The sequence below is a fragment of the Cydia splendana genome, chromosome 22 (assembly GCF_910591565.1).
Source record: "Cydia splendana chromosome 22, ilCydSple1.2, whole genome shotgun sequence".
In the NCBI taxonomy this organism is placed as follows: Eukaryota; Metazoa; Arthropoda; class Insecta; order Lepidoptera; family Tortricidae; genus Cydia; species Cydia splendana.
The window spans coordinates 2,062,831-2,088,720 of record NC_085981.1 but is presented as its reverse complement, the minus strand read 5'-3'; the positions used below and the strand labels follow the sequence as shown (position 1 = coordinate 2,088,720).

Here is a 25,890-nt window from a genome sequence, read left to right as displayed (position 1 = left end):
GTATAGGGGTTTGCAGGGCGCGCGACGGACCGAAGGGGGGGCTAGGGTGCGTCGCGCAGGCGTCGTTCAGTCGCTCGGTCGGGCGCGCCGACGCCACACGCGCGCCATGGACGACACGCGAGCGCGTGACCGGGCACCTCTCACCGTCATCGTCGCCCCAAGCAACGCTTCTCCCCCTCGACTGTCCCCAGCCGACTTGCTACCAGACGGAGACGCCGCGTTCCATCCTCTATCCGTCGTCAATGGACGGCTAACTCCGCCCGGCCTAGAGCCCGCTTCCTACGCCACTCTAACACCGCTATTACCTTTACCACCTATCAGTACAGTCTCGGATAAGTTCGCGTATCATGCAGGCGGCACGTTCACAGTCATACAACAGCAACAATCTTATGCGTCGTTATCACCAGCGCCGTATAATGAGCCGCTGTCTCCCCAATCCGCTTACAGTAGAAGAAGCGCGTCGCCGAATTCTTTTGAAAGACGCTCACCGACACCGCCTTTACCAAGTCCAGGACTAGACTTAAACGCTGCCTTATTAGCGAGAGAAGAGCAGCAAGCGGCCCAACAGCAGCAAGCACAAAATGACACAGAGGAAATCAACACTAAAGAGCTAGCTCAACGAATAAGTGGCGAACTGAAGCGCTACTCAATCCCTCAAGCGATCTTCGCTCAGAGAGTCCTATGCAGATCACAGGGGACTTTAAGTGATCTTTTAAGAAACCCAAAGCCTTGGTCGAAGTTGAAATCAGGACGGGAGACGTTCAGGAGGATGTGGAAATGGCTGCAGGAGCCGGAGTTCCAGAGAATGTCAGCGCTTAGGCTCGCAGGTGAGGATGCATGATGCTTTTAATTGTTGGGTAGATTAGTTAGCTGTACAGGGATTTGATAATACATAATATATAAAAGGTGATCGTAAAATCTTCCAACCGTAGTTCAGAAGTAAAGTACTTAATTAGGAGCCTGAAGTATGGTCTTAAATGTGTACTCATTTATGTAGATGTGATTACCTAAAGCAAAATATTTTCATAATAAAAAAAAACAACAGATAAAAACATAAAGAACATTAAGTATTAAAGAAGAATTATGTATAATGATACCTACTTTTGTTAGGTATCCTAATGCCTGGTATAAAAGGTATTAGTAGTCCTTCTGAACTATTGTTGATTGGATTTAGCGCCACATTATGTAGAAATGTTACCTACTGTCTTCTCATACAATGTGAATGTGACGTTGTATGCATCGTATGGCGTCAACTGGAGACCAAGGCCTGAAAGGTTTAGATTTAAGCTTTAATCTTCTTCCTCGCGTTATCCCGGCATTTTGCCACGGCTCATGGGAGCATGGGGTCTGCTTGACAACTAATCCCAAGAATTGACGTAGGACCTAGTTTTTACGAAAGCGACTGCCATCAGACCTTCCAACCCAGAGAGGAAACTAGGCCTTATTGGGATTAGTCCGGTTTCCACACGATGTTTTCCTTCACCGATAAGCGACGTAAATATCAAATGATATTTCGTACATAAGTTCCATTTAAGCTTTAATACTCGTATAAAACACGACCTAGAGGTCCGGTTGTGGATAGGTAATACAAGACATAAACAAGTAGGGTGACTGATATAGTAATTGGCCACTACACAGTAATTGGCCACTCTTAGCAATAACACTTTTTTTGGCTTGTTTCTTTCTGATTTATTAGGAATGGCCAATTACTATTATTTTATTTTATTTATTAAAAACTTTACACATAAGTTTACAGTATTAGCATACTATACTGTAAGTGTTGGCCAATAACTATAGCACCTACCAGCCCTACCAGCGTTCACACAGTCTACTGCTTAACTCAGACGGTTGACTACTGTGTTGACATTGGTTTCGCTACATACAGGTTGTTTGGTACATCGTTTGCCAAATTATAACGGCAGATAGGTTGAGTCATTTGCTATCTTCTCAGGCCTAGAAATTTTTAATTTTGCGCGCGTTTTTGTTTTCAGCTCTATACCAGTTTTTCGTAAATTTCAATTTTTTACTTGCGCTGTAAAAACCATGGCCAATTTTTTTTCAACCTATCTGCCGTTTTAATTTGGCAAACGATGTACCAATCATCCTGTATATGTATAGGTCTATTATATAGGCTGATAGAAAAGGAATACCTCTGTATGAGGAGGGCTCAATCAGAAAATAAGACTTTATAGCATATTATTTTATATATAATTTTCCAATTAAACATTAAACATTGCCCCTTCCACGTCACAAACTGGTAAAAATACAATGATCTGAGTTTTTCGCCAATAAGTACGATTTTTAACCATTCGTATTTTTGTTTAGCTACCAAAATTCAAAAACACAAAATAAAAACTACAAAGAAATCTAGGTCTATTTGCCACTGTTTTCGTCTGCGTTAGTCTCTCCCTGTCACATTCTAACACGTAAAAGGGACACATATAGCGATGCCATATATTTTTCCAACGTGTGAAAGGGACCCAGATAGCGCAGACATATATTTCCCCAAGTTACCAGTAGGAACGTATTTTTCCTTTTCCCGGGTCTCGGGAGCCGATTTATTTTCCTTACCTCGATGTTATATGGCTCGCCTTCGACCTTAATACGAATTTAATGGGAATACTTTTGCAATTTCAAAATAGACTACATTTAGATAAAAACACATCACTATACCTTATATATAAAACAAAGTCATTCGCCGCGTTTGTCTGTATGTTTGTACGAGTATGTTCGTGATAAACTTAAAAACTCCTGAACGGATTTTCATGTGATTTTCATCTATCAATAGAGTGATTCTTGAGGAAGGTTTAGGTCTATAATTTGTTTAGGTTTTGTGTAACCCGTGTGAAGTAGTTTATGTAAAATACTTTTTACATACCTACCTACACTACACTACGTATACCTATTTCCATTACAAAATCTTGCTAAATCGTAATCGTAATATAAAAAAAAAATATTGACAAAAACCAAAAACCAATATTACAGGTTGTTCTAAAAATACGTCCACAAACATTTTTTGTGCCATATAATAATATATACCTATTAATATTATTATATATTATATTATTATTGTGCCATATTGTTGGAAAAATTAACACACGTTTGCATTTGTGTATCAAAGCTAGAGAAACGTTTTGTTTTAGTTAAATAATTGTTGTTCTTATTTTTAATGTCATTTTGTAACATGTGTAGGCAAGTAAGAAAAATATTAGGTAGTAAAAATTATTTGTAAACGTATTTTTGGGTCACCTGTATAAATGTTAAAAAGAAGGTTACTGCCTTTGTCAGTACGTTAAACAGCATTTATCAAAATCAATTCAGTAGTTTTGATCCTACCGTATGGACACACTAATACGACACAAACGTACCTACCTACTCACCTACAGACATACATAGATTGCAAAAATCATAACCCTTACTTTTGAATTTGCTCAGATAAAAAAAAAAACTTGTATTTAAACAGCTTGGGTTTGATTTCCCAAGTCGATAAAAAACGTCGATAACTTAGTAAACAAACGTCATCTGCTCATCGATTTTAGAAAATCGATAGAACGGTACCTACATAACAGTTTTATCGATAAAAGCGTAAATACACGTGGAAGTTTTGGCGCATTGCACTTAAATCTGTAAATTGTACCTACTCGTATGCTAATACGTGATAAGATAGTCCCATATTATCTTGTTGTGTTTGTTTGTTATATTACTACTGTTATTTTTACAGTTAATTTTAGGGATTCGTGTTTTAAAGCAGTTATTTATTAAAAGTCTAGATAATTAATTCATTCAAAATAAAAAATGTAGAAGTTCATATGGTTACATATCGTCGGCCTAAGTCACAAACCTCGTAACTCCATTTCAAGGAAATTAGTAGGTAATTGCTACCTTGGACAACAATACTTATAGTCGCAAACCTCGTAACTCCCCCGGAGGAGTTACGAGGTTTGCGACTTAGGCCGACGATATGACAGTATAAATCTATAGTTCGTTTTTTTAGCATTAGACAAAAGGTAAACAATCTTGACGTGTCTTTTTATTGACAAACACTTTCGAAAAATAAGTCACGACAAAAAATGTAACAATTATATTATACGATTATTTCCTTTATTCTTTGGCTTTCATAAATTAGTAACTGATTTTTAAAAAGCGTTTTTCAATTAAAAGACACGTCAAGGTCGCGTAGTCTTTTTCTAATGCTAAAAAAACGAACTATAGTTGAAGTATTTTGAGTGCAGTATTTGCAACTATAGATAGCGAAAATATGGCGAAATGTTTTTTTTTTATATCATAAATAAACAGTGGCAAGCAGAACATTCAGCAATTACGCTTTAATCACAATTCTACTCATTAAAAGTTTCAATCACAACGTAGCTTGTTGTTACTAGAGTCTGGCTACTGAAATATTACACAAAGATTTGGCGGGAAATTCAAAAAATCTTGGGCTGGTCACACTTTCTGTAATAGGAATTATAGTTTTGATACTAGAAAATATTTCTGATTTTCTGTGCACACGTAAGGTACCTGAGGAAATAAATTAAACATACGTTGACGTGCACTCAAAGTTAGCGCACATAATTTTTACCACTACGTAAAGTACAGTCAACGACAAACACATGTTTACGTTCCAATGTTTTGATTTTATTGATATTTTTCAGAACTTCTAGTTAATCCGTTTCTTTACACACTTGTCCTGTTTATGAGACGTGTTAATACCTGAAATTAATAAATTCACGTACTTAATCAAAGTTATAGGCAAATGTTAGAACTAGTACTTAAAGTATCAAAATGTATATAGAGCACCAACCTACTAAATTGTTTACGACTTGTAAACATTGCAGTTTTTCATTATACCACGCTTCATTTCGACTTCGCACATTGTCGTAATTATTTACGAGCTTAAATACAAGTTTGTGGACCTCACTCGGTATAGTCATTATTAATATTATTTAAAATAAACACGTTATAAACCGCGAACAATTTGAATGATTGACATATATTGACAACAGACTTTTAACTTTTTTTTAAATCATAGACAATTAGAATAGAATAGAATAGAATAGATTTATTCGTAAGCACAAACAATCGGAACAGTACATAGTATAAAAGAAAACACAAAATAAGATTAAAGTGCCACGAAATGGCCCCATCTCAGCATGTTGCTGGTGGCTTCCAGCGCTGATCTTCCGATGAGACCATCAAGTGAGAAGAATCACGGAAGGTAACAGACAAGAAGAAAAAAGACAGAAATAACATACAGTAAACAGTTAGTTAAATAAGAAAAAAGTTACACAGCAAGAAGATACAACATAACGACTATTTACAATTAAGATTAATTAATACAAAAACAAGCATCGTGCTCTAAATCGCTGTATCGATCCGGTCCGACCATATCTTGGCTGAGCATTACAGCTGTATATACTACTAGCGCCAACGGTGGCTACACTAACTAAAAAGCAATGTCAGACCAAACCAATATCGAGCGTTCATGAAATCTACGTTAAAAAATCTTGTAAGATTAGCTTATTAGCAAAACAGCATTGTAGGATGACGAATTTACGAAAATGTACGAAATACTAACATAACAGCACTCTACTAAGTATGGCGTAAAGGAATGATGAACCCTTGTCAGGCCAAAGGAACAAAACACTTGAGGTAAGCATAAGTAAAATTACAAACTACAGGCAGCTGGTATCAAGTCTGTAGGCTTCTTGGCTACGTTGGTGATTAAGTAAATACAGTTTAATCTTTGACTTAAAGCTATGAATACTTTGCAGGTTTCTCAAAGGCGGAGGTATATTGTTCCAGACTTTCGACGCGGCATAGCGAAAACTTCCCCGAAACGCTGCTGTGGCATGGCGTGGCATTAACAATTGAATTCCACAGTTACGGCGTTCGCGGAGCTTAATACAAGAAAGCTTATTGAAGAGATAAGGCGGAGTACCATATTTAAGCACACCAAAGAGCAGACAAGCCAAATGAAGTTTACGACGGTGTTGCATCTTGAGGATCTTATGGCTGTTCAGAAATGGTGTCACGTGAGCTCTCAACGGAATATTGAAACAGAAGCGAGCACAGGCATTTTGAACACGTTGAATGAGTCTCTTTGTCTTTGCAAGAAGTCTAGGCCCAAACACTACATCCACATAGTTTAATTTTGATAGGACATGTGATTCAACTAGTTGACAGCGGAGGTTTTCGCTTAAATATGGCCGAATTTTATATAAAACTTTAAGCTTGTAAAAACAACTCCTAATGGCCTCGGAGACATGCTTCTCATAACGTAGTCCACAATCCATTATGAGACCTAAATTACGCGCTTCATACACCCTCTCAACCGGTGTATTCATTAGCGTAACATCCGTTGATATACTGACACCAGCCAGTTGTTGCCTGCTGCCAAATACTAGGTATTTAGTTTTATTTGGATTAAGCAACAGGCAGTTTTCTGTGGCCCATGATGCTATTGAGGTGAGATCTTGGTTTAATTTTTCTATAGCACTGTCAATGTCAGCTGGCTTACATGATATATACACTTGTATGTCGTCTGCATATATATGGTATTTGCAATGCGTGATGTGGGACCCTATATCTGCGGAGTATAATATGAACAGGAGTGGGCCGATCACCGATCCCTGTGGAACTCCTCTTGTTATATCAGCTTTTTCGGATAAAAATGAAGATCCGTCACTGCAACATACTTTCACAATTTGTGATCGATTATGTAAATAGCTTTCAAACCACTTTACAGTTTTGTGATCAAATCCGTAAAAACTCAATTTGGAAAGAAGCAGATTTATATTCAGACAATCAAATGCTCTTGAGAAATCGAGGAGGACTAAAATAGTGCACATTCCTTTGTCTTGAGCATCCAAAATGTTATCAGAGACATCGAGTAATGCGGTCACAGTGCTACGTCCCTTCCGAAAACCTGATTGGACATCTGGTAGGATATTATTGTTTTCTAAGTAGGCGGTTAGCTGTAAGCATACTACTTTTTCCATTATTTTGGACAGACAAGGTAGTATACTTATAGGCCTAAGGTCTGAAAGCACAGATGGGTTCGATACTTTAGGCAAGGGAGTCACGACTGCTAACTTCCAGATATCTGGAAAGGTGGATGTAAGAATGGAGGTATTTATTAGGCTCGTAATGAAATCAATTGTGTGTGGAAAAGTCATAGTAAGCATGTTTAGATTTATCCCGTCAATACCCTCAGCATTCGATTTTAAACATTTAATTACTTTAATTATTTGATAAGAACTAACAGTATCTAAATGGAAAACAGAATCATTGAACTTATGAAATTCAAAATAGGTCAGCTGTGATATAGTGACACTTGAAGTTCCAGGTAGATCTAGGAAGTGTTTGTTCAAGGTATCAGGATTATTAAATATATTAGGTAATTCATTATTCTTTTTAGGCAACACTGTATTTTTTAAATTTTTCCATAAAGTTTTGGGCTCATTAATTTTATTATTAATACTATGTTTGAAATATGCTACCTTTTCAAAATACAGAGCTTTATTTACAATAGACTTAAGGTCTTTGTAGTATATCTTTTTGACTTCGCTCTGGCTTTTGTGAAAATCTGCCGCAGCACTGTCACGCAACCTCATCATCAATTTGACGGTGTCCGTAATCCAGGGGTATGATTGAGCTTTAATCAAGGATGTCTTAAGAGGAGCATGCAAATCAAATAGATTAAGAACTTGTTGATTAAAGGCTGTTACCATGTCATTGACATTTCCAAGGTTTGTTATCAAGTCCCACCTCACGCTCTGCAAGTCCACATCTAGATCTTTTTCGCAGATGTTTTTAAGAGGCCTATAGGTAACGCGGTAAGGCTTGTGTTTCTCACGCTTAACATTGAAATTACAGACAACAAGGCAATGACCATACAGGGAGCCCACATGATCAATTGCTGTAGTATTGGCCTGCATGTCCGTACAGACAACATCGATCAGCGTCTGGCTGGTGTCAGTGAAATGTGTTGGCTGCGACACTAATTGTGTTAAACCAAAGCAAGTTATAAAATTATTAAATTGAGTAGTTTTTGTGTCGGTGCCATTCAATAAATTTATATTAAAATCACCTAGTAAAACTAAGTTGTCGTAGCTACGCATTGAACTAATTGAATCACTTACAGCATCTAAAAACAGTTGGAGATCCATCCAAGGTGGACGGTATGCCGTACCAATTGCTAGCTTCCTTCCGTTGAGAGCAAAAGTGATCCACATCTGCTCCACCAGCTTATGCAGCGGGTCAACTGGATGAGGCCAGGTCCGAGCCCTGAGATGACGCTTAATATAAAATCCTACGCCCCCACCACGGGACCGGTCGCCCTGCGGCCTAGGAATATGCCGGAAGCTGTATCCAGGAAGTGTCGGTGCCCGCCCTTCTTCGCCCGCCCTTAACCATGATTCGTTAATCGCCAGCACATCAACATCTTGTCGAGTAGCAGCCGCTATGAAATTGTCATGATTTGTGCCAAGAGAACCCGCATTGTACAAACCAATTCTAAGTGTTTTATTTACTATAACAACAGATGTATGTACCAGACCACCCGACAGTTGACACCACGCTGACAGACCTAATAATAACAGTACCAGACTGACATCGATAACATATGCTGCAAATTATAAACGACTTATGTATCATATTCATATACCAACAATAATTATCTGAGATGATTAAACATGCATTGGTGTGCCACAGTGCAGATACGAAACAAGAAAACATTAAACTAATAAAAGCTAAACTACACACGGCCGCCCGGACCTCAAACGGAGCTGGCTCCAAAAACACGCGCTAAGTCAGCTTCTGAGCGAATAGGAAAAGCCGACTTTCCTTCTCCTTCTCGGGCATAGATTCTTCCTCGCCTTGTCCACGAGAACCTCCACTGGTGTTGCCTACACAACTCACGAAGTTTGTGAAACAACAGGCGGTTCGTGCGTGTGAGTCGCTCGTTGACAAAGACCCGACGCGGGGGGCCCGGCAGGTTGTCAACTGAAAAGGTGAAGTTTCGCCGTACCCGGGCGGCCTGCAGCAGTTCGTCCCGCAACTGTCGCCGCGCCAGCCTAACGACGACGCGACGCGGCCGGCCGCCGGCCTCACTGTCGGCCCCTTCCCCGCCCCGGTCCACCGCACCGACTCGCTCGGCGAACACGATGTCACGCTGCTCCAAGGGGACACCTAACTTGGCCGCGAGGACGGTGATCGTGTGGACAACGTTCTCGCCCTTCGTCTCCGGAACGTGGCCAATGTCGAGGTCCGAGAGCAACGCGTCCTGGTCGCGGTCATTCAGCTCCAGCTGAAGGCGCGCCACTGTCTGCTGCAGCTCCACCGTTGCTCCTGACGGCGATCTGTCTTCTGGCTCACCGTCGACGGGCTCCACGGGCCGCTCCTCCAGGCGCCTAACCTTCTCCTCCAGGACATCCAGACGGCCAGTGAGACCACCAAAGAGATCATTAAAGCGCGCCACCTCTTGGCGCAGGCCCGCAACTTCGTCGCGCACAGAGCCGAAGTCCGCACGAAGCAAGCGCAGCTGCTCAGCGACGTCGGGCTGCTGATCCAACGACGCATCCTCCTCGCCGGCCCCACTCGGCTTCACCGGCGTATTGTCGGAGTTGTCACGCCGAGGGGTCGTGGCTTTGCACGCCGGGCACGCCCATGTACTCGCGACACGCGCATTTTGTCCCATGCCTACACAAGCTTTATTTGTGATACAACAAGGAAATATCTGTCAACAAAATTTGGCTACCCAGACTCTATAGTTCGTTTTTTTAGCATTACAATTAGAAAGAAGGTAAGCGATCTTGACATGTCTTTTAATTGAAAAATGCTTTTTAAAAATCAGTAACTATTACTTATGAAAGCAGAAGAATATAAATGATCGTATTAGATTCATAATTGTTACATATTTGCCGTGACTTATTTTTAAAAGAATACAAGAAAACAACAAAAAAAAGCTATAAGTAAAAACCAAAGACAAATTAAACATTAGATTTACTATATATACTACATAAGTACGTCAACTACCTTTAGGGTTTTATCTACTTCTGTTTAAAAAAAAATCTCGTGACATCGCGCGATTCTACCATTAGTTATTATATACTAAAAATTACACTGCTATGGAGTGTTAGGATAATAATATACGTACAAATTTTATTAAATGAAAATTAGACATATTTTAGTTTTTTTTTTCTATCTAGCCAACTATTCTATAATCAAATTTCCTTTTGATTTCATGGTATTTACCCTAAACATTTAACAATTTATTGTATAAACTACAATTTTAAGTTACTCCCTCTTAAACTGTGCTACACCGCGCCTCCTCACGGTAGTCGATAAGTTGGTAAACAGCGTCAGCTGCAGCATCGATTGTCGAGAATCGATGCCGCGCGGTCGATGCGGCGCGTCACTAGTGCGGGGGCTCGTGCGAGTGGGTTTTAAGGTGTGCGCTATGCCAGTTATAGTGCTGCATGCGTTTTTATCGACGCGTTATACAAACGTCATTGTTTTCACCCGTTGGTTGAAAGATACGCTTTTGAATTGATAAATGTGGCCATCATATCCGTTAAGTACGCATTTATGCGATGAAATCAGATGAACAAATCTGCGACTTTGGCAAAGCCTGTAGATGTGTCAAGTGGCTCCCGATACGTTTGCGACGCAATTCTCACATTCTTGCTCACCTGTACGGTATTCTCTTCAACCCCTCTACCTCTATCTACCTGAAGGAGCGTTTCAAATACCTCTCTTCTTTAAGATGCTCCCAGAACTATCTGCTTGCCCAAATTTCTTCTTCTTCTAAATTCTATAACGGTTCTTTTACCTTCCAAGCGATTCGGTTGTGGAATGCTCTGCCGTCTGAGCTAAGACATGCTAAATCGCTTCCCATTTTTAAGGCTCAACTCAAAATTCACTATCTGTCACTTCCTCAAACTCGCTAATAATTAGATTCTGTCTGTCTGTCTGATTCTGTGTTGTGTGATATATGTATGTATATATGTATTTATTTATTTATATATTTATTTATTTATATATCTCTTTAATGTATGTATTCATATTGTTATATATTTAGTTGTGCTGTTTTTTTTTTCCTGATCTTGCACTTCATTTATTTTTGCTACCCTTATACTTATTTCTTCCCTTCGATAATTTCTACTACCTGAAGGTTGTCTGGAAGAGATCGCTCTTTAGCGATAAGACCGCCTGTTGTTGCTTAGTTTTTTATTTATGTTAATTTGCTGTATTTAATCATGTTTTCATTGTGCACAATAAAGAATATTATTATTATTCTCTTTATTCATTTCTCATCTTAAGTTAGGTTATTTTATAATATGAATATAAAAGTAAAATATAAAAACACTTACAAAACAATAAAAATTAATATAAACACATTATAAAAAACCTAACCTAGGGTGCCGCCAGCAGCGGGGCAAGGCCCAAGCTACCGGTGGTCAGGGCTGCAGAGAGAGGAACCGGCGGACTATCCGCGCCGTGTCCAAGATCACCGCCTTCTGCATCTGACCCTTGATCCAACCACCTAGCGAGAGTCTCTCAAGGTGTTGGTCGAGACTCTTCGCTATTAGACCGTTTACTGAAACGACTATCGGGACGATGATCGTCGAATCAACATCCCACATGGCGGTTATCTCGTGAGCCAAGTCTAGGTACTTACTGGACTTGTCCTTCTCGGCCTTCACGAGATTCTCATCATGGGGGATGGTGATGTCAACGAGCACGGCCCGACGTTGCGATCGATCTATTATCACAATATCAGGCTTATTGGCTACAATAGTCCTGTCAGTGATGATAGATCGATCCCAATAGAGCGTGGCACGACCATTCTCGAGAACAGGCGCAGGTAAGTACTTGTAGTACGGTACTTCGCGGTCCACAAGGTCATATAGAAGAGCAAGTTGCTGGTGAATAATCCTGGCTACGAGATTATGTCTGTGCAAGTACTCGCCGTTAGCAAGATGAGAGCAACCGGAAATGATATGCCTGAGTGACTCTCCGGGACGGCGGCATGCCCGACAGATGTCGACCGTACCGTCCTTCAGGATATATTTCCGATAGTTGTTCGTCATCATCACTTCGTCCGCAATTGCACAGGCAAAACCCTCGGTTTCTCCGAAGAGGTCCCCGAATCGTAACCAGTTCACCGACGCGAGCAGGTCCACATCGGGTCCCGTGAGGGCCTTGTAGAACCGCCCGTGTAGCACCTTACTCTCCCATTATTATTATGTAACCTTATAAAATTGTACAAAAATGATCAAAATGGTAAAAATGACTATCAGTTTGACTGGATAGTATTAAGCTAGGTATTAGGTATAATTAAAACTGTGTTTGTCAACGACGAGTTATTAAGTTGTTTATTGTTCTACAAAATATAACATTTTGAATACTTTATAATATTACGTAAAACACACACCTATTAATAATATAAGTAGGGTTCAGTTAAGCTTTTCCCGCCACTTCGTATCAAGTCGATAAGTTGGTAAACAGCGTCAGCTGCAGCATCGATTGTCGAGAATCGATGCGGCGCGTCACTAGTGCAGGGGCACGTGCGAATAGATTTTAAGGTGTGGGCTCCGCAAGTTTTAGGAATACGGGACGCACTTATGGGATGGAATTAATTGTCTGGCTTGCTATAGTATGGTAGACCTATAAGCCTTGGGCTGTGTTTAGTGTGTTTGGTGGCGACGAGTTTTTAATGTATATTCATTTTACTAACGTACTTAATTAATTAACTGTAAGGTCAGCTGGTATAAGAGAATGTAGTTTATTTTGCTCAGTACAAGACAGTATGAGGAAAGTTTTCTACCTAAGTATTTTTAAGTTAATTTTATTTATGCATTTAGTGTAGTTAAGTGTTTATTTTCCCTACAAGTGTTTTTCTTGACCCAACTAACCTTAACACAATTTTTACCTGTATGTTACATAAAACACACACGTAGTCAAAACGTTAGTACGGTTATTCTTATTCTTATTTCCCGCCACTTCGCATAAAGTCGATAAGTTGGTAAACAGGGTCAGTCGCATCGATTGCGTACAATCGATGAGGCGCGTCACTACGCCGTGCGTTGCCGTAGGTACTAAAAAAAATACGTCCCAGACATTTTATACTACAATTTTAAAATTGACAATGTACGACTTATCACAAAAATGCGACAGTTAATGACAGTATTTTCATAAAAAAATTATAAAATTTGGAATTTTAATAAGAGAAACGCTTCTAGTTTCATATATTTCTATAATTTGCTGAAAAAGGTCTTATCTCATTCACTTGTGTTAGATTAATGTGAAACATACATTTTAGAAGTTATGCAACGTAGATCAGTAAAGAGATATACTCTTTTCCCGCGTTGTCGCCAAGTCGATAGTAAACGGGGTCAGCAGCCGCATCGATTGTACGCAATCGATGCCGCGCGGTCGATGCGGCGCGTCCCTAGTGTCATTACGAGCGTTGCCGCACCGGAGTAGGTGGGATACAGAGTGAAAACACATTTGACATAGACTAGACTTAGAGCTGATTTAGACAGCGCGCGAACTCGCGTGCGATTTTAGTTACATTGCGAACTGTTGGTTACGTCCAATTCAACCGACCGATCAAAACCCGCAATGGTATGAAACTCGCATCGTCCAAATCAGCCCTCAGGGTTCTGCGCCTTCACAATAGGGTTCAATAAATTAGCTACTAGAGTCTGGCTAGCCAAAAATTGTTGACAGATATTTCGTTGTTGTATCACTAATTGTCTATGATTTAAAAAAAAGCTAAAATTCAGTTGTCAATTTATGTCATTCATTCAAATTATTTTCGGTTTATAAGGGGTTTATTTTAAATAATATTAATAATGTCTATACTGAGTGAGGTTCGCAAACTATTATTTAAGCCCGTAAATAATTACGGCAATGTGCGAATGTGCGAACTCTTAAAGAAATGTAAACAAATTAGGAGGTTGGTGCTCTATAAATATTTTGATACTTAGCATTTAGCATATTTGGCATAGTACTTATGTATTTTTTTGGTGATGGAGTAATATTACGGTATTATCGAGCTAGGTCTTATTTACACCACATTTCATTTTTCGCCTTGTTACAATGGTATATGGTGAGAAAGTGTTAAGATATGTGTTTATCGTTGACTGTACTTTACATAGTGGTAGAAATTATGTGAGCTGACTTTGAGTGCACGTCAACGTATAAAAACTTATATCCTTAGGTACCTTACGTGTGCACAGAAAATCAAAAATATTTTCTAGTATCAAAACTATAATTCCTACTACACAAAGTGTGACCAGCCGAAGATTTTTTGAATTTCCCGCCAAACATTTGTGTAATATTTCAGTAGCCAGACTTTAATTTAATTAATAATTTAAGATTACACATTACACGGGACGGAACTATTCTCAAAAAAGCGAAATTATATAGTTGTTAGCATTTTGGATAATTGTTACGAATATACTAGAATTTCTAGAAAACAATGAATAAAATTCGTTCGTATATATCGCATGCTTAATGAAAGTGAAGGAAGCGAAAGAGATATGTCAGGATCGTAGCAAGTGGAAATCCGTGGTCTCTGCCTACCCCTCCGGGAAATAGGCGTGATTATATGTATATGTATGTATGTATGTATGTTAGCATTTTGGATAATTGTTACGAATATACTAGAATTTCCAGAAAACAATGAATAAAATTCGTTCGTAGATATCGCATGCTTAATGAAATACTCTTTTCCCGCGTTATCATGAAGTCGATAAACGGGGTCAGCAGCCGCATCGATTGTACGCAATCGATGCCGCGCGGTCGATGCGGCGCGTCACTAGTGTCATTACGAGCGTTGCCGCACCGGAGTAGGTGGGATACAGAGTGAAATCAAATTTGAGGTAGATTCAGGGTTCTGCGCCATCACAATAGGGTCCAACAAATTAACTACTAATTTAATTAAAAATTTAAGATGTTAGAAACTGCACGGGACGGGACTTTTCTCAAAAAAACGATTTTTTTTAGCTATTAGCATTTTGAACATTTGCTTCGAATATACTATATTTATCCAGAAAATAATGAATACAATTCGTTCGTATATATCGCATGCTTAGTGAAATATTCATTTCCCGCGTTGTCGTGAAGTCGATGAACGGGGTCAGCACAGCAGCCGCATCGATTGTACGCAATCGATGCCGCGCGGTCGATGCGGCGCGTCACTACGAGCGTTGCCGCACCGGAGTAGGTGGGATACAGGGTGAAAACAAATTAGACGTATCGTTTTGAATAATGTAAGAGGCAAACGAGAAGACGCCTGATGGTAAGCGGCTGCCGTTAGCCAATGGACGCCCATTTATTTAAAAATTTAAGATATCAGGCATATTACACGGGCCTATTCAAAAATGCGTTAAAATGTAGCTGTTGGCGTACATTTTGGTTACTTTCTGACGAATATACTAGAATTATTCAGAAAGTAATTAATAAATTAATGAAACACTCATCTTTTCCCACGTTGTTGTTGCTAATTACTTAATTAACAACTTAAATAGGTCCCTAAAAATTCAAGATAATTTTCAATCAATCAATCAAACAAACTGTTTATTTCAGGCAAAAATACCCATAGATAAAATATAACAATGTGACATTAAAATTTAAAATTAAACTTAAAACTACCTGTCAACATTTTAAAATTTAAATTTTAAATACAAATAATTATAAATAAATCAGGATAAAATAAACAGATAAAATCTCAACGGGTTTTAGACGGGACAAATTCAATTAAGACTTCCCAGATAACTTACCATACCTTAGAAGTATTAGAAAGCGATTCAATTATTTAAAAAAGTGTGATATTTTCTATATTTTTATAGAATTCATAAAAATATTAGAAATATCACATTTAAATAATTGAATCGTTTTCAAATCCTTCTGAGGTTTAGCCACTGGCAAGCGTATTATTAGTTTTAAATTCTCAATATTTTTACAAAAATGATTTAAATGATTGTCCTTAAAGCCAATAGTTCAAAATTTAAAATTTATACAGTTAATTTTGACTAGTTTTGAGTATTAAAGAATATTCTGTTTTGGAAATGGAATAAATTAATACTCTTACTGAAGTATCAGATAGTACCTTCTACGGTCGAGATAGTAATGCCATCAGATATATCGGAGCGGCCAAGGCGCTCACAAATATCTGAACACGCCTCTATTAGAGTTAGAGTGCGTGTTCAGATATTGTGAACACCTTGGCCGCTCCGATATATCTGATGACAACTGTACCTACATACATTTTTGATGGTGATTCTACGGAGAAAATAGGGAGTATTACTGCAATGTTCTGCCGCCAGAGTGCAGGACTAATTTGTTTAGTAAACCATAGAGTAACTTATACATACTAGGCCTTAAACAGGTTTTTGATAAGTTTTCACTATGACATTGATGCAACAAGGCGGTTTGTTTACAGGTCGCCTACCGCGAAACGCGAAAATCGAAATTTCTTTATCGATCAAATAGGCAAGAGTGATAGAGAGGCAGAAATCGAATTTTCGATTGTCGTGTTTCTAGGTAGGCCATGTGATTGACCTATAGTTCGTTTTTTTTAGCATTAGAAAGAAGGGAAGCGATATATAGTGACGCCCTCTACGCAGACTTTTGCGTAATATTCCCTATTGACACACTGAATAAGTCCTACGTCCATGTACCCTATTCACCAATGTGACAATTGTGACATCTGAAAAGTGACATAGGTGCAGATAAAGCGAGAAAAGATACGGCCTGTCACAACCTTTTGTCAATTATATCGGCAGATATAATATAGGTAACCTCTAGCGGCTCACTATACTAAAGAATTTATTATATATTATATTATATATATTACATACTAAGAAAAACCGGACAAGTTCGAGTCGGACTCGCCCACCGAGGGCTCCGTACTTTTTATTTGTATTTTTTGTTACAGCGTAACACATCATCTGTGAAAATTTCAACTGTATCACGGTTCATGAGATACAGCCTGGTTACAGACAGACAGACGGACAGACGGACAGTGGAGTCGCAATAGTGTCCCGTGTTTACCCTTTGGGTACGGAGCCCTAAAAATTGGCAGTAAAATTTAAATCAATGGTATTAGAAAATATAATTGAATTTGTTTTGTTTTAATATCGAGCGAAATAAAACAAAAGAAACTCTGGTCCATTTAATAATTATTCAAATTTTATGAATACTATTATTCTCTTTATTCAATACTATTATTATTATTATTTGTACTCCATTTCGGGTTTCACGGGCCTATAAATCCCGGTCTTTTGATAGGCTTGCGTGGGGATATAGATCCAACACGTAGAGGCCCCTTGGAGAGCTTTAATGTCATGTAGAACGCCTGCTGGAACCCGTTCACAGGCGCAACAATAGACACCCATGAACCGGTCGCAGCAGGCATTGGGACAATTATTATTATTATTATTGGGACGATGGGACGCTAGAGGATAATTTAATAGTAATACAGAGCCACAATTCGAATCAGTAAGAGTTAGACCAAGAAAAGTCGGCATTCAAAAACAATTAAACCCAACTTGTAAAGGTCCAAGCCTTATCACAATGGTTCCTATCCTTTTCAGTCCGGTCACCCCTATGACTAACTAGGGAACCTGATTTTACCCCTCCTCCCAATGGTAATAAAAAATTAAACGTGTACGTTTGTTGTATTCATGGTCTAATAAAACATGGTCTTCTATTCCCAGAGTGACACGGGCCTACGTCACAATAACATTGCCACTTTATTTCAACATAACATGTTACATGGGTACATTATACCTATGGTTAATAAGTTAAAATATTTCTTTATAATTTTATAATTTTCATTTATATGTATTTTAGCTTAAATTTTACAATAACACGTCATTTTTATTAATTATTCGTTAGCAATATCTTCCGATTCACGAAAGAAATTTCAGACGTTCGGGTAATTCTGTTTACATTACTGGCAACACAGTATAGCGCTGTCACATTTGACAATTCGGATCTAGATAACTTCATGCCCTGACCGTCATCCTTGTCGAACGCGTGTTAATTTTTATTTCCTTCTCGCTCAGTGTCAGCAGTCGCAGTGTTTTCCAAACTTTTCACGGCGTAAGCTTGGTAATTAACGTGTAACTGTGAATTAGTTTTTCAAACGTTTGTCTTGTTTAGATAAATAAAGTTTAATTTAATACATTAGATTTGTTTTAGTTTACTATGTTTCTACATGAATAACTTAAAATTAATGCCGTTAAAATAATTTTCACCGTTGGTTAAAATTCTCCCACATTTTAAAGTTTGAGAACCTGTAAACAGCATGATGACGTAGGCCCGTGTCAGTTAGGTCATACGCGAATCTCGGAATAGAGTACCAGGCGGAGTATATTATTATACCATGGTTGTATTGTTATATTAGGTTAGCTTATTACCCCCGTAAAATACCAGTTTTACCCCCACGGAACCCCCGTTACGTTACGTTAGGAACCACTGGGCTTATCTATCACAATTGCCTTAGTAGTGTCAAATGACATATTCGCTAACGTCTGCGTAACTTACTTATATGCATCTCGCTCGTACTCGTATATTAGAGCGAGCGAGATGTGAAATCATTTATACAGGTGAGAAAAATAGGTCATAATTGAAAACAGAATTGATTTGCTGAAATGAAGAAAACAACGCTTTTACTTTATTAAAAATAAACTTGAGATTGCTTAGAAAAATATTTTATTAAGAATATTTTAGTCTTAAAAAGTTCAGGCTGTCTAAAAACAAAACAATACCTCTCCGCCAGTACCTCAGTCAGAATAGAAAATAGAATTGCTTTAATTAAAATATATTTAACAGGTTGCTAAAGAAATATTTAAATCTTATAAAAACCGGCTGTTTACAAAAAAAATGTCGATAAAATTAAAAACAAAACATTAAAAATTCAAAAAGAGAATTTCGATTGCCTCGCCACAATCCGGCACCACATGGCAGCGTGACGTCACGCCCCTCCCCTGCTCGCTATCGATCCGTGCCCCCCTCCCCTCCGCGCCGCCCCCTCACCGTCCAGGACGGTTTTCGTAATTATACCGCTGTGACTCCCTTTTTATTTGTAGGGCTTGTGGGTTGTGCTTTTTGAGGGATCAAGTTTTGACTGTTTGGAGTAGATAAAGCTGAAAATTTTTCATGAGTCAAAATTTTCCAACAAGAAATTATAATGCCATGGCGTCCTTTTTTGGGACTTAATGGCTTTATGCGCTCTGAGGATTTGTTGAATCATTCAATGTTTGAAAACAAAAGTTTTACTATGAAACATTTTTTCTCACATTGCGTTTCTTTTGACCTTTTAAATATTTGAGTCCCGACAATAAAACATATTTTCCCAGTTTTTCATGGAAAATTGTTTGGATTGAGAGTCACTTTGACGATGATGAGTAAGAAATGACCTAAGCAGATGTTTACCAACTGTATGACCCTGGGTTGGGGGCAGTCCAATGCCCCCAATCGTTGGGGGCAAAGCAATCTAAAAAGGTCTACTTTGACGGGGAATAACCTATAGAAATCAGTATTATATACATATACAGTTGAATTTAAAGCTATAGTTATCAAACGTTATTATGCCATCCTGGTGATTATATCACAAATATAGGCACACCAATGGCAACGGGTGCACGATTGGGGTCGCATCCTCACACTGCTTCGCAACCTCGCAAGATATATCTATATAATATCTCAGAGGTTTTTCCTCTGGTGATTGCGCTCATTCTTACATACACAGTTTGGTATGGACATACATGTATAAAATTTACATCACTAAATTCTGCGTACGGATGTAGTGCATAATTATGTTCCATCGTATTTTCACGGAAACTTACGAGCGCGTCTTACTATGTCAGCCAGTCTCTTTACAAAAAGTAATACGAACGTTTTCGGGAAACATTCCATTCAATTCAATCAATTCAAAAATCATTCTATTTTTCATTGTTTTCCATTCTATATTCTAGGGAATATACGATGGAAAACAATTATGCACAATATCTGCGCATCTGCTGCTATTGCGTCTGAATACTATGACGAACATCTTAACGTACAAATAATATTACTGATGTGTAATCGGAAAGTTACATTTTACCATGGCTACAAATATAATGACCACCAAAAAATACTTTGGTACCCTAAATAAAAAAAACATGCTTGCCAATAAAAATTACTGAACACCAAACAAATAACGCCTAAAATTACAAAAGTACCACCGTTTTAATAACGACTGCACTTCAAATTGTATTCGAATACCAAATATATTGAATGATCGCCAAAAATCATTAATGATCACCAAATCTTGAAGACCAAATGAATGCGATATTTTCACCTAAATAAACCACTATGATTACCAAAAAATGAAAACATATTACCAAATAAAGTAAAATGATGCCAAAATTACTAGCCCCTCCCGCTCAACCCCCCGTACCCCGCCTAACCTAACCTACTTTTTTAGTAGCACACTGAAATGCTACTAGAAAAGTAGGTTAGGTTAGGGTTGAACTACTATCTGTTAAGTGGGTTAGGTTAGCACTGCGACCCTTACAGAAACGAAATGCTACTAGATAAGTGGGTTAGGTTAGGTTTGAACTGCGACCCTTACAGAAAAGAAATGCTACTAGAAAAGTGGGTTAGGTTAGGTTTGAACTGCGACCCTTACAGAAAAGAAATGCTACTAGAAAAGTGGGTTAGGTTAGGTTTGAACTGCGACCCGTACAGAAACGAATTGCTACTAGAAAAGTGGGTTAGGTTAGGTTTGAACTACGACGCATACTGAAACGAAATGCTAATAGAAACGTGGGTTAGGTTAGGTTTGAACTGCGACCCACACAGAAACGAAACGCTACTAGAAAAGTGGGTTAGGTTCGGTTTGAATTGCGACCCTTACAGAAAAGAAATGCTACTAGAAAAGTGGGTTAGGTTAGGTTTGAACTGCGACCCTTACAGAAACGAAATGCTACTAGAAAAGTGGGTTAGATTAGGTTAGAACTGCGACTGTTACAGAAATGAAATGCTACAATGGTTACAATTTTGGTGGTCATTTACTATTTTTGGGTTTACAATGATTATTGTGGAGTCATTTGCTTTCAAAGGATAGCGAGATTTAAAAAATTGGTTATAATTTTACATTAAAATGGAGTTCTAATTTTGGTGGTCATTTACTATTTTTGGGTTTACAATGATTATTTTGGTGTCATTTTCTTTAATAGGATAACAAGATGTAAAAATTTGGCTATCATTTCACATTAAAATGGGGTTTGAAATTTGGTGATCATTTACTATTTTTGGGTTAATAATGATTAGTTTGGTGTCATTTCCTTTAATAGTATAGCAAAATGTAATAAAATTGGTAATCATTTCACATTAAAATGGAGGTATAATTTTGGTGATCATTTATTATTTTAGGGTGGTAAAATAGATTTTTTTGGTGTTAAATTTTACTATATCTGGTGATCAGTTAAATAGCAGCCTTTTAACATTGCGAAATTTACACATTTTCAAAGTTTCGGTAACTTCTCAAATTTTTTGAATGGGAATCGAAGTATTCCATTTCTAAAATGAAAGTTCCCTTTGTTTCATGTGAAATTTTCCTGAAATTTCCGATAAATTTTTAACTTTTTGGAAACTTTTCGCAACATGCATATATGTAATATTTTTGAATATCATACTCCGTTCAAGTTTTCCGAATTACGTTCATTAAATTTTTTTCACTATTTGTTTTAAGTATGATACCTATGTACTAAACCTTTGGGTTGGGTATGATATTAATTAATTGGTATTCCATAGATTTACAAATATTATCTATCAAAAAGTTTAACCAAGTTCTCTAACCAAGCCAGAGCCACAGATTTCCAATTTACATTTCCAGATACACCACAGCAGGCGACGAAAGGCGACAATGTAAACAACATACAGCCATACTGCCCGCCCCGGGAATTCCAGGGGTCCCAGGGGCCCCAGGGGCCCAGCCCGGGGTACCAGCCCCAATCCTGGGACACGGCTGGATATGAACCAGCTGGGGATGTTTCGTGCTTGTGAGTCCTGTCCTGATTTATCCACAACCAAAAATCCTTCATTCCTCTTTTGTTTGTTTTTCCTTTATTTTAATGAAGCGTGGATACCCTGTAAAAGGGAAAAAAAGTTTTTTTTAGTTTTGTTGAGTTTTGTCTATCCCAATCCCTTTTTTGTGGCTGCGTAGCAGTGGACTTGGTTTCTTATAGGTATTATAAAATATATAGCTTGCAAGGTAACATATATACATATAAAACATATATTTTTGATTAAGTGTTTTGATTTAACAGGTCGCTTTTAGACAAAAAATGTCTAAGTTTATTTTTTATTTTTATTTACATCGATCTCATACAAGTAAATGTGTAAAATGTATAGAGATTTGCTCGTTTAGATGTTTGTTTTTGGATTGGCAGTATCTTTACCTTAGTTTTAGTTTAGACAAGCTACAAATGCTTCTGATGGGAACGATACTGCCTTTTCAAGCCAAAACTGTCCGTCATAGAGGATGTTTTTGAAATAATTTTAGCAATAAGTGTATTTGTTAGCTTCAAGAAGCCAAGATGAATGTTAGACTGCTATCGCTGCCCCGGTCCCTCCCTTTTTGTTTTCCCCTGCGTCGGCTGCAATAGTTTTGAATATTATTTTATAGGTGCCTGAAGGTCAGAACCCTTTATTAATGTTGTTTACATTGTCGCCAGGTATGCCTTTTAATTAATACGTTTGGTGTTTAACATTATCTGACATATAGGAAATATCTACTCTTACTTCTTTCTCATTGTTTTATTCTTCAAATTTATTGTCTACTATATTTAATGTTAATTTTTATCAGTAATTTCAGTATTTTTTCCATTATGTCAGATGTATAGTGAAATAGATGAAAACGAAATATGATATCGTTTTTAAAAATGGCCCCACGTTTGGGCGCCACTTAGAATTATAGAATTATAAGGAAAACTAGATCAAAGTAGTCTTTACTCGCACTTTTACGTAAAGCATTTGTTTTTACTTTCTTTTTCGTGAAGTAGAGTGCGTATGAAGACAGCTTAGTTAATGTCTTAGCGGCATGTTTGTTGTTACCTATAAGTGATCTGCATTTCTTAAAAAGGACAGTTCATGTGTACGACGTATCGCTCTAAGAAAAGACAAGTGTTCAACTCTTTCTAGCACTACTTGATGAAAAGAGATGGATTCTTTATCAATTGATAAACACATACTAGTAAAAAAATACATACTATTAAGTCCTTTTGTGAAGATGCAGTGTTAGGTAATCAATAAACCAGGAATATTGAGCCCTCTCAACTGTGATAACTGCAGTTATGAGAGTTCTTTTATTTCTGGTCCTTTTTTAACTTTGTTATTTAATTTTAAATTAACATGGTTTTTATTTTCTTGTTTCAGCGGCCCAGATTCCTCAGAGAGGCAGTAAGTATCAGGAAACATCGCATTCAATTAATTAAAAAATCTATTCTGTACTATTGTATTAGTTTAAAGCGAAATAAAGCCTATATGATCGGATAAATTAGTAAGCAAATTGACTTTTGCTAAATTATTTAAAATCGAACGTTATGCTATTGTGCGAGGAAAACAACTTCCTTTAGTTCATGATTTACTTCATAAAACGGAAATTAGACGTGCCATGTGCACAGAGTTTGCAATCGGTTGGGTGTCGTGTCTCAAAACTAGTGTATTCTGCATACTTTTACTCCAATATAGCATACGGCTCACTTCTCTGGGGTAATTGTAACAGTAGCATTTAAAAAAAGATGACAATAATTACAAATATACTTCTATCTTGAGAATTGTTTTATTTGCTGATCAATGATCATACAAAGAAAGTATGTTTCATTATCCAGTAATAAACAGAGATGTACGATTACGAGCAACTAAAATCCCTCTAGAAAGTAGAAATCTATTACCTGTACTCATACTCAACCACTCCATGATTATATCCTCTTAAGGCTCAAGTTCCTATCTATAGAACTTATTCAGTTTGATGAAATTTAAATCATATTCAATTGGATCATATTCATCCCATTTTCAAACAAAACAAAATCAACTCTATTCCCTACACTTTTTTCGTTTAATAGCTTATTTTGTGTCCCACTGCTGAGCAAAGGCCTCCCGTTTTTTTCACCGCTCATCACGGTTTGGTGCATGCTCCCGCCAGTCGCTGCAAAAAGCGTCGAGTTCATCCTGCCATCTATTTTTGGTCTGCCTCTGCCCAGGCTGGTGTATGCTGCGGCGGACATTCGCTAGCCAATGTGGCCCACCGATCCGGGTGCATACGGCAGACATGTCCCGCCCAATCCCACTTAAGCTACACTATAGGTTCAAATTAGTGGCAAATTTTGGATTTTTCATTTGTATGGCTAGGGCTTGTAGGCTATGTATGTATATGAGGAAAGAACACAATCTAATAATAATCTCAAGGTGTGTTTGTCACGTCGTCAGGCTGCAAGCGCAAGGAGGAGCTGGTGTCGGATACGCTGCCTTCCCCGAAGAAGCCCCGTTTGGTTTTCACAGACCTCCAGCGGCGTACTCTACAGGCTATTTTTAAGGTACCTATGCGCCTGATTCGGATTTTGAAATAGACATCTATTAGATATCTTTTAGACTACACCAAGATACGATAACGATATGTTTAAGATCTAACCTGTCAAATTTGACATTTGCGCGATTCTGGAGATACTCTTGAACGATTTCCTCAGGATATGACTTAGAGATCCAATTCACATCTAATAGATATCTTACTCTATCTAACGTAAAAGTGACATTGGTTGCCCGAATTGCGCTGCAAAAGAGAACTAGTTGATATCTAAACTATAACGTATCTAGTACGTGTCGTCTCTTGTGAATATCTTGAAGTTCGAATACGGCAGTTAATCTTCGTAAATTATTATCAATTTATAATACTAATCCCTTGAGTCCCACGAGCGCGATATCGGGCCAGCAATAATAACAGTTTTGAATAATTCACGGTTAGTTACGCTAGACTTATACCCATTCTTCAGTTACCCGTGAACAAGATGCATGTAACTGCAAAAGGTAATCACGGTCGATATAATTCCAGCAATGACGAGACGCTTGATGGTATATTTCTTAGGGCATACTGAAAATTCCTGGAGTGGCCACTTAGAAAAAATAAGTCTTCTCATATATCAGAATCCAGAAACTTTCAGTATGGCATTTGCAGTATGGCAGTTAGAGTTAGACCAAGAAAAGTCTCCAGCGAATTTGATAGCCTACGCAGTGCAAGTGTTATTTACACGTCATAATTTCATCGAAGTTTGACGTTTAAAATGACACTTGCACTGCGTGGGCTACCAAAATCGCTGCAGACTTTTCTCGGTCTGTCTACTAAATAAGTAATCTGTAGCCATAACTAACAACACTCAATCTCAATTCCAGGAAACAAAGCGGCCCTCAAAAGAGATGCAGGTGACAATAGCGCGCCAACTCGGCTTGGAGCCCACCACCGTCGGCAATTTCTTCATGAACGCGCGCCGGAGATCAATGGACAAGTGGAAAGACGACGACGCACCATCAACAGACCTAGACCAGCAGCTGGACCACGATATGGATCATGTTCCAAGTCTAGATTCGGCGGAATCCGATGACGAGCATGACGAACAGGACGATCACCTCTTGTGACGCCGTATTCCTCAGCAGCATCTGTTAGTGCTATGAAAGTTTGGAGTTGTCTTTGATTTCGAAGCTGCGAGTGCAGGGTAGGGTTGTTTGGGATTCTACACACGATATTAATTTGGTAGAATCTGCTGATATGATTATCAACAAAATTCATAGTTTTTTTTTGTACCTAATCTACTGGAAAGGTTACGTAATATAACT

General features: G+C 38.1%; 1 protein-coding gene across 2 annotated transcripts; it reads left to right on the top strand.

Moving 5' to 3' along the window:
• LOC134801486 (homeobox protein onecut-like) lies at positions 1–25,794 on the top strand. 2 transcript variants are annotated; one of them, XM_063774094.1, is made up of 4 exons: positions 1–827; positions 23,440–23,463; positions 24,472–24,599; positions 25,450–25,794. In XM_063774094.1, exons 1-4 carry the CDS (start codon positions 107–109, stop codon positions 25,690–25,692), a joined length of 1,116 nt encoding a protein of 371 aa, XP_063630164.1. In that variant the 5' UTR covers positions 1–106; the 3' UTR covers positions 25,693–25,794. The 2 variants fall into 2 exon arrangements, with proteins under 2 accessions (XP_063630164.1, XP_063630165.1); XM_063774095.1 differs by having other exon boundaries at positions 18–827; positions 24,493–24,599; positions 25,450–25,793.
• Positions 25,795–25,890: the final 96 nt, after the last annotated feature.

Excerpts from the sequence above, each read along its gene's own strand:
- LOC134801486 (XM_063774094.1), top strand. The coding sequence starts at position 107 with ATGGACGACACGCGAGCGCGTGACCGGGCACCTCTCACCGTCATCGTC. Across the intron at positions 23,464-24,471 it reads CCAGATTCCTCAGAGAGGCA|GTGTGTTTGTCACGTCGTCA; the intron begins GTAAGTATCAGG and ends AATAATCTCAAG. Across the intron at positions 24,600-25,449 it reads CTCTACAGGCTATTTTTAAG|GAAACAAAGCGGCCCTCAAA; the intron begins GTACCTATGCGC and ends TCTCAATTCCAG.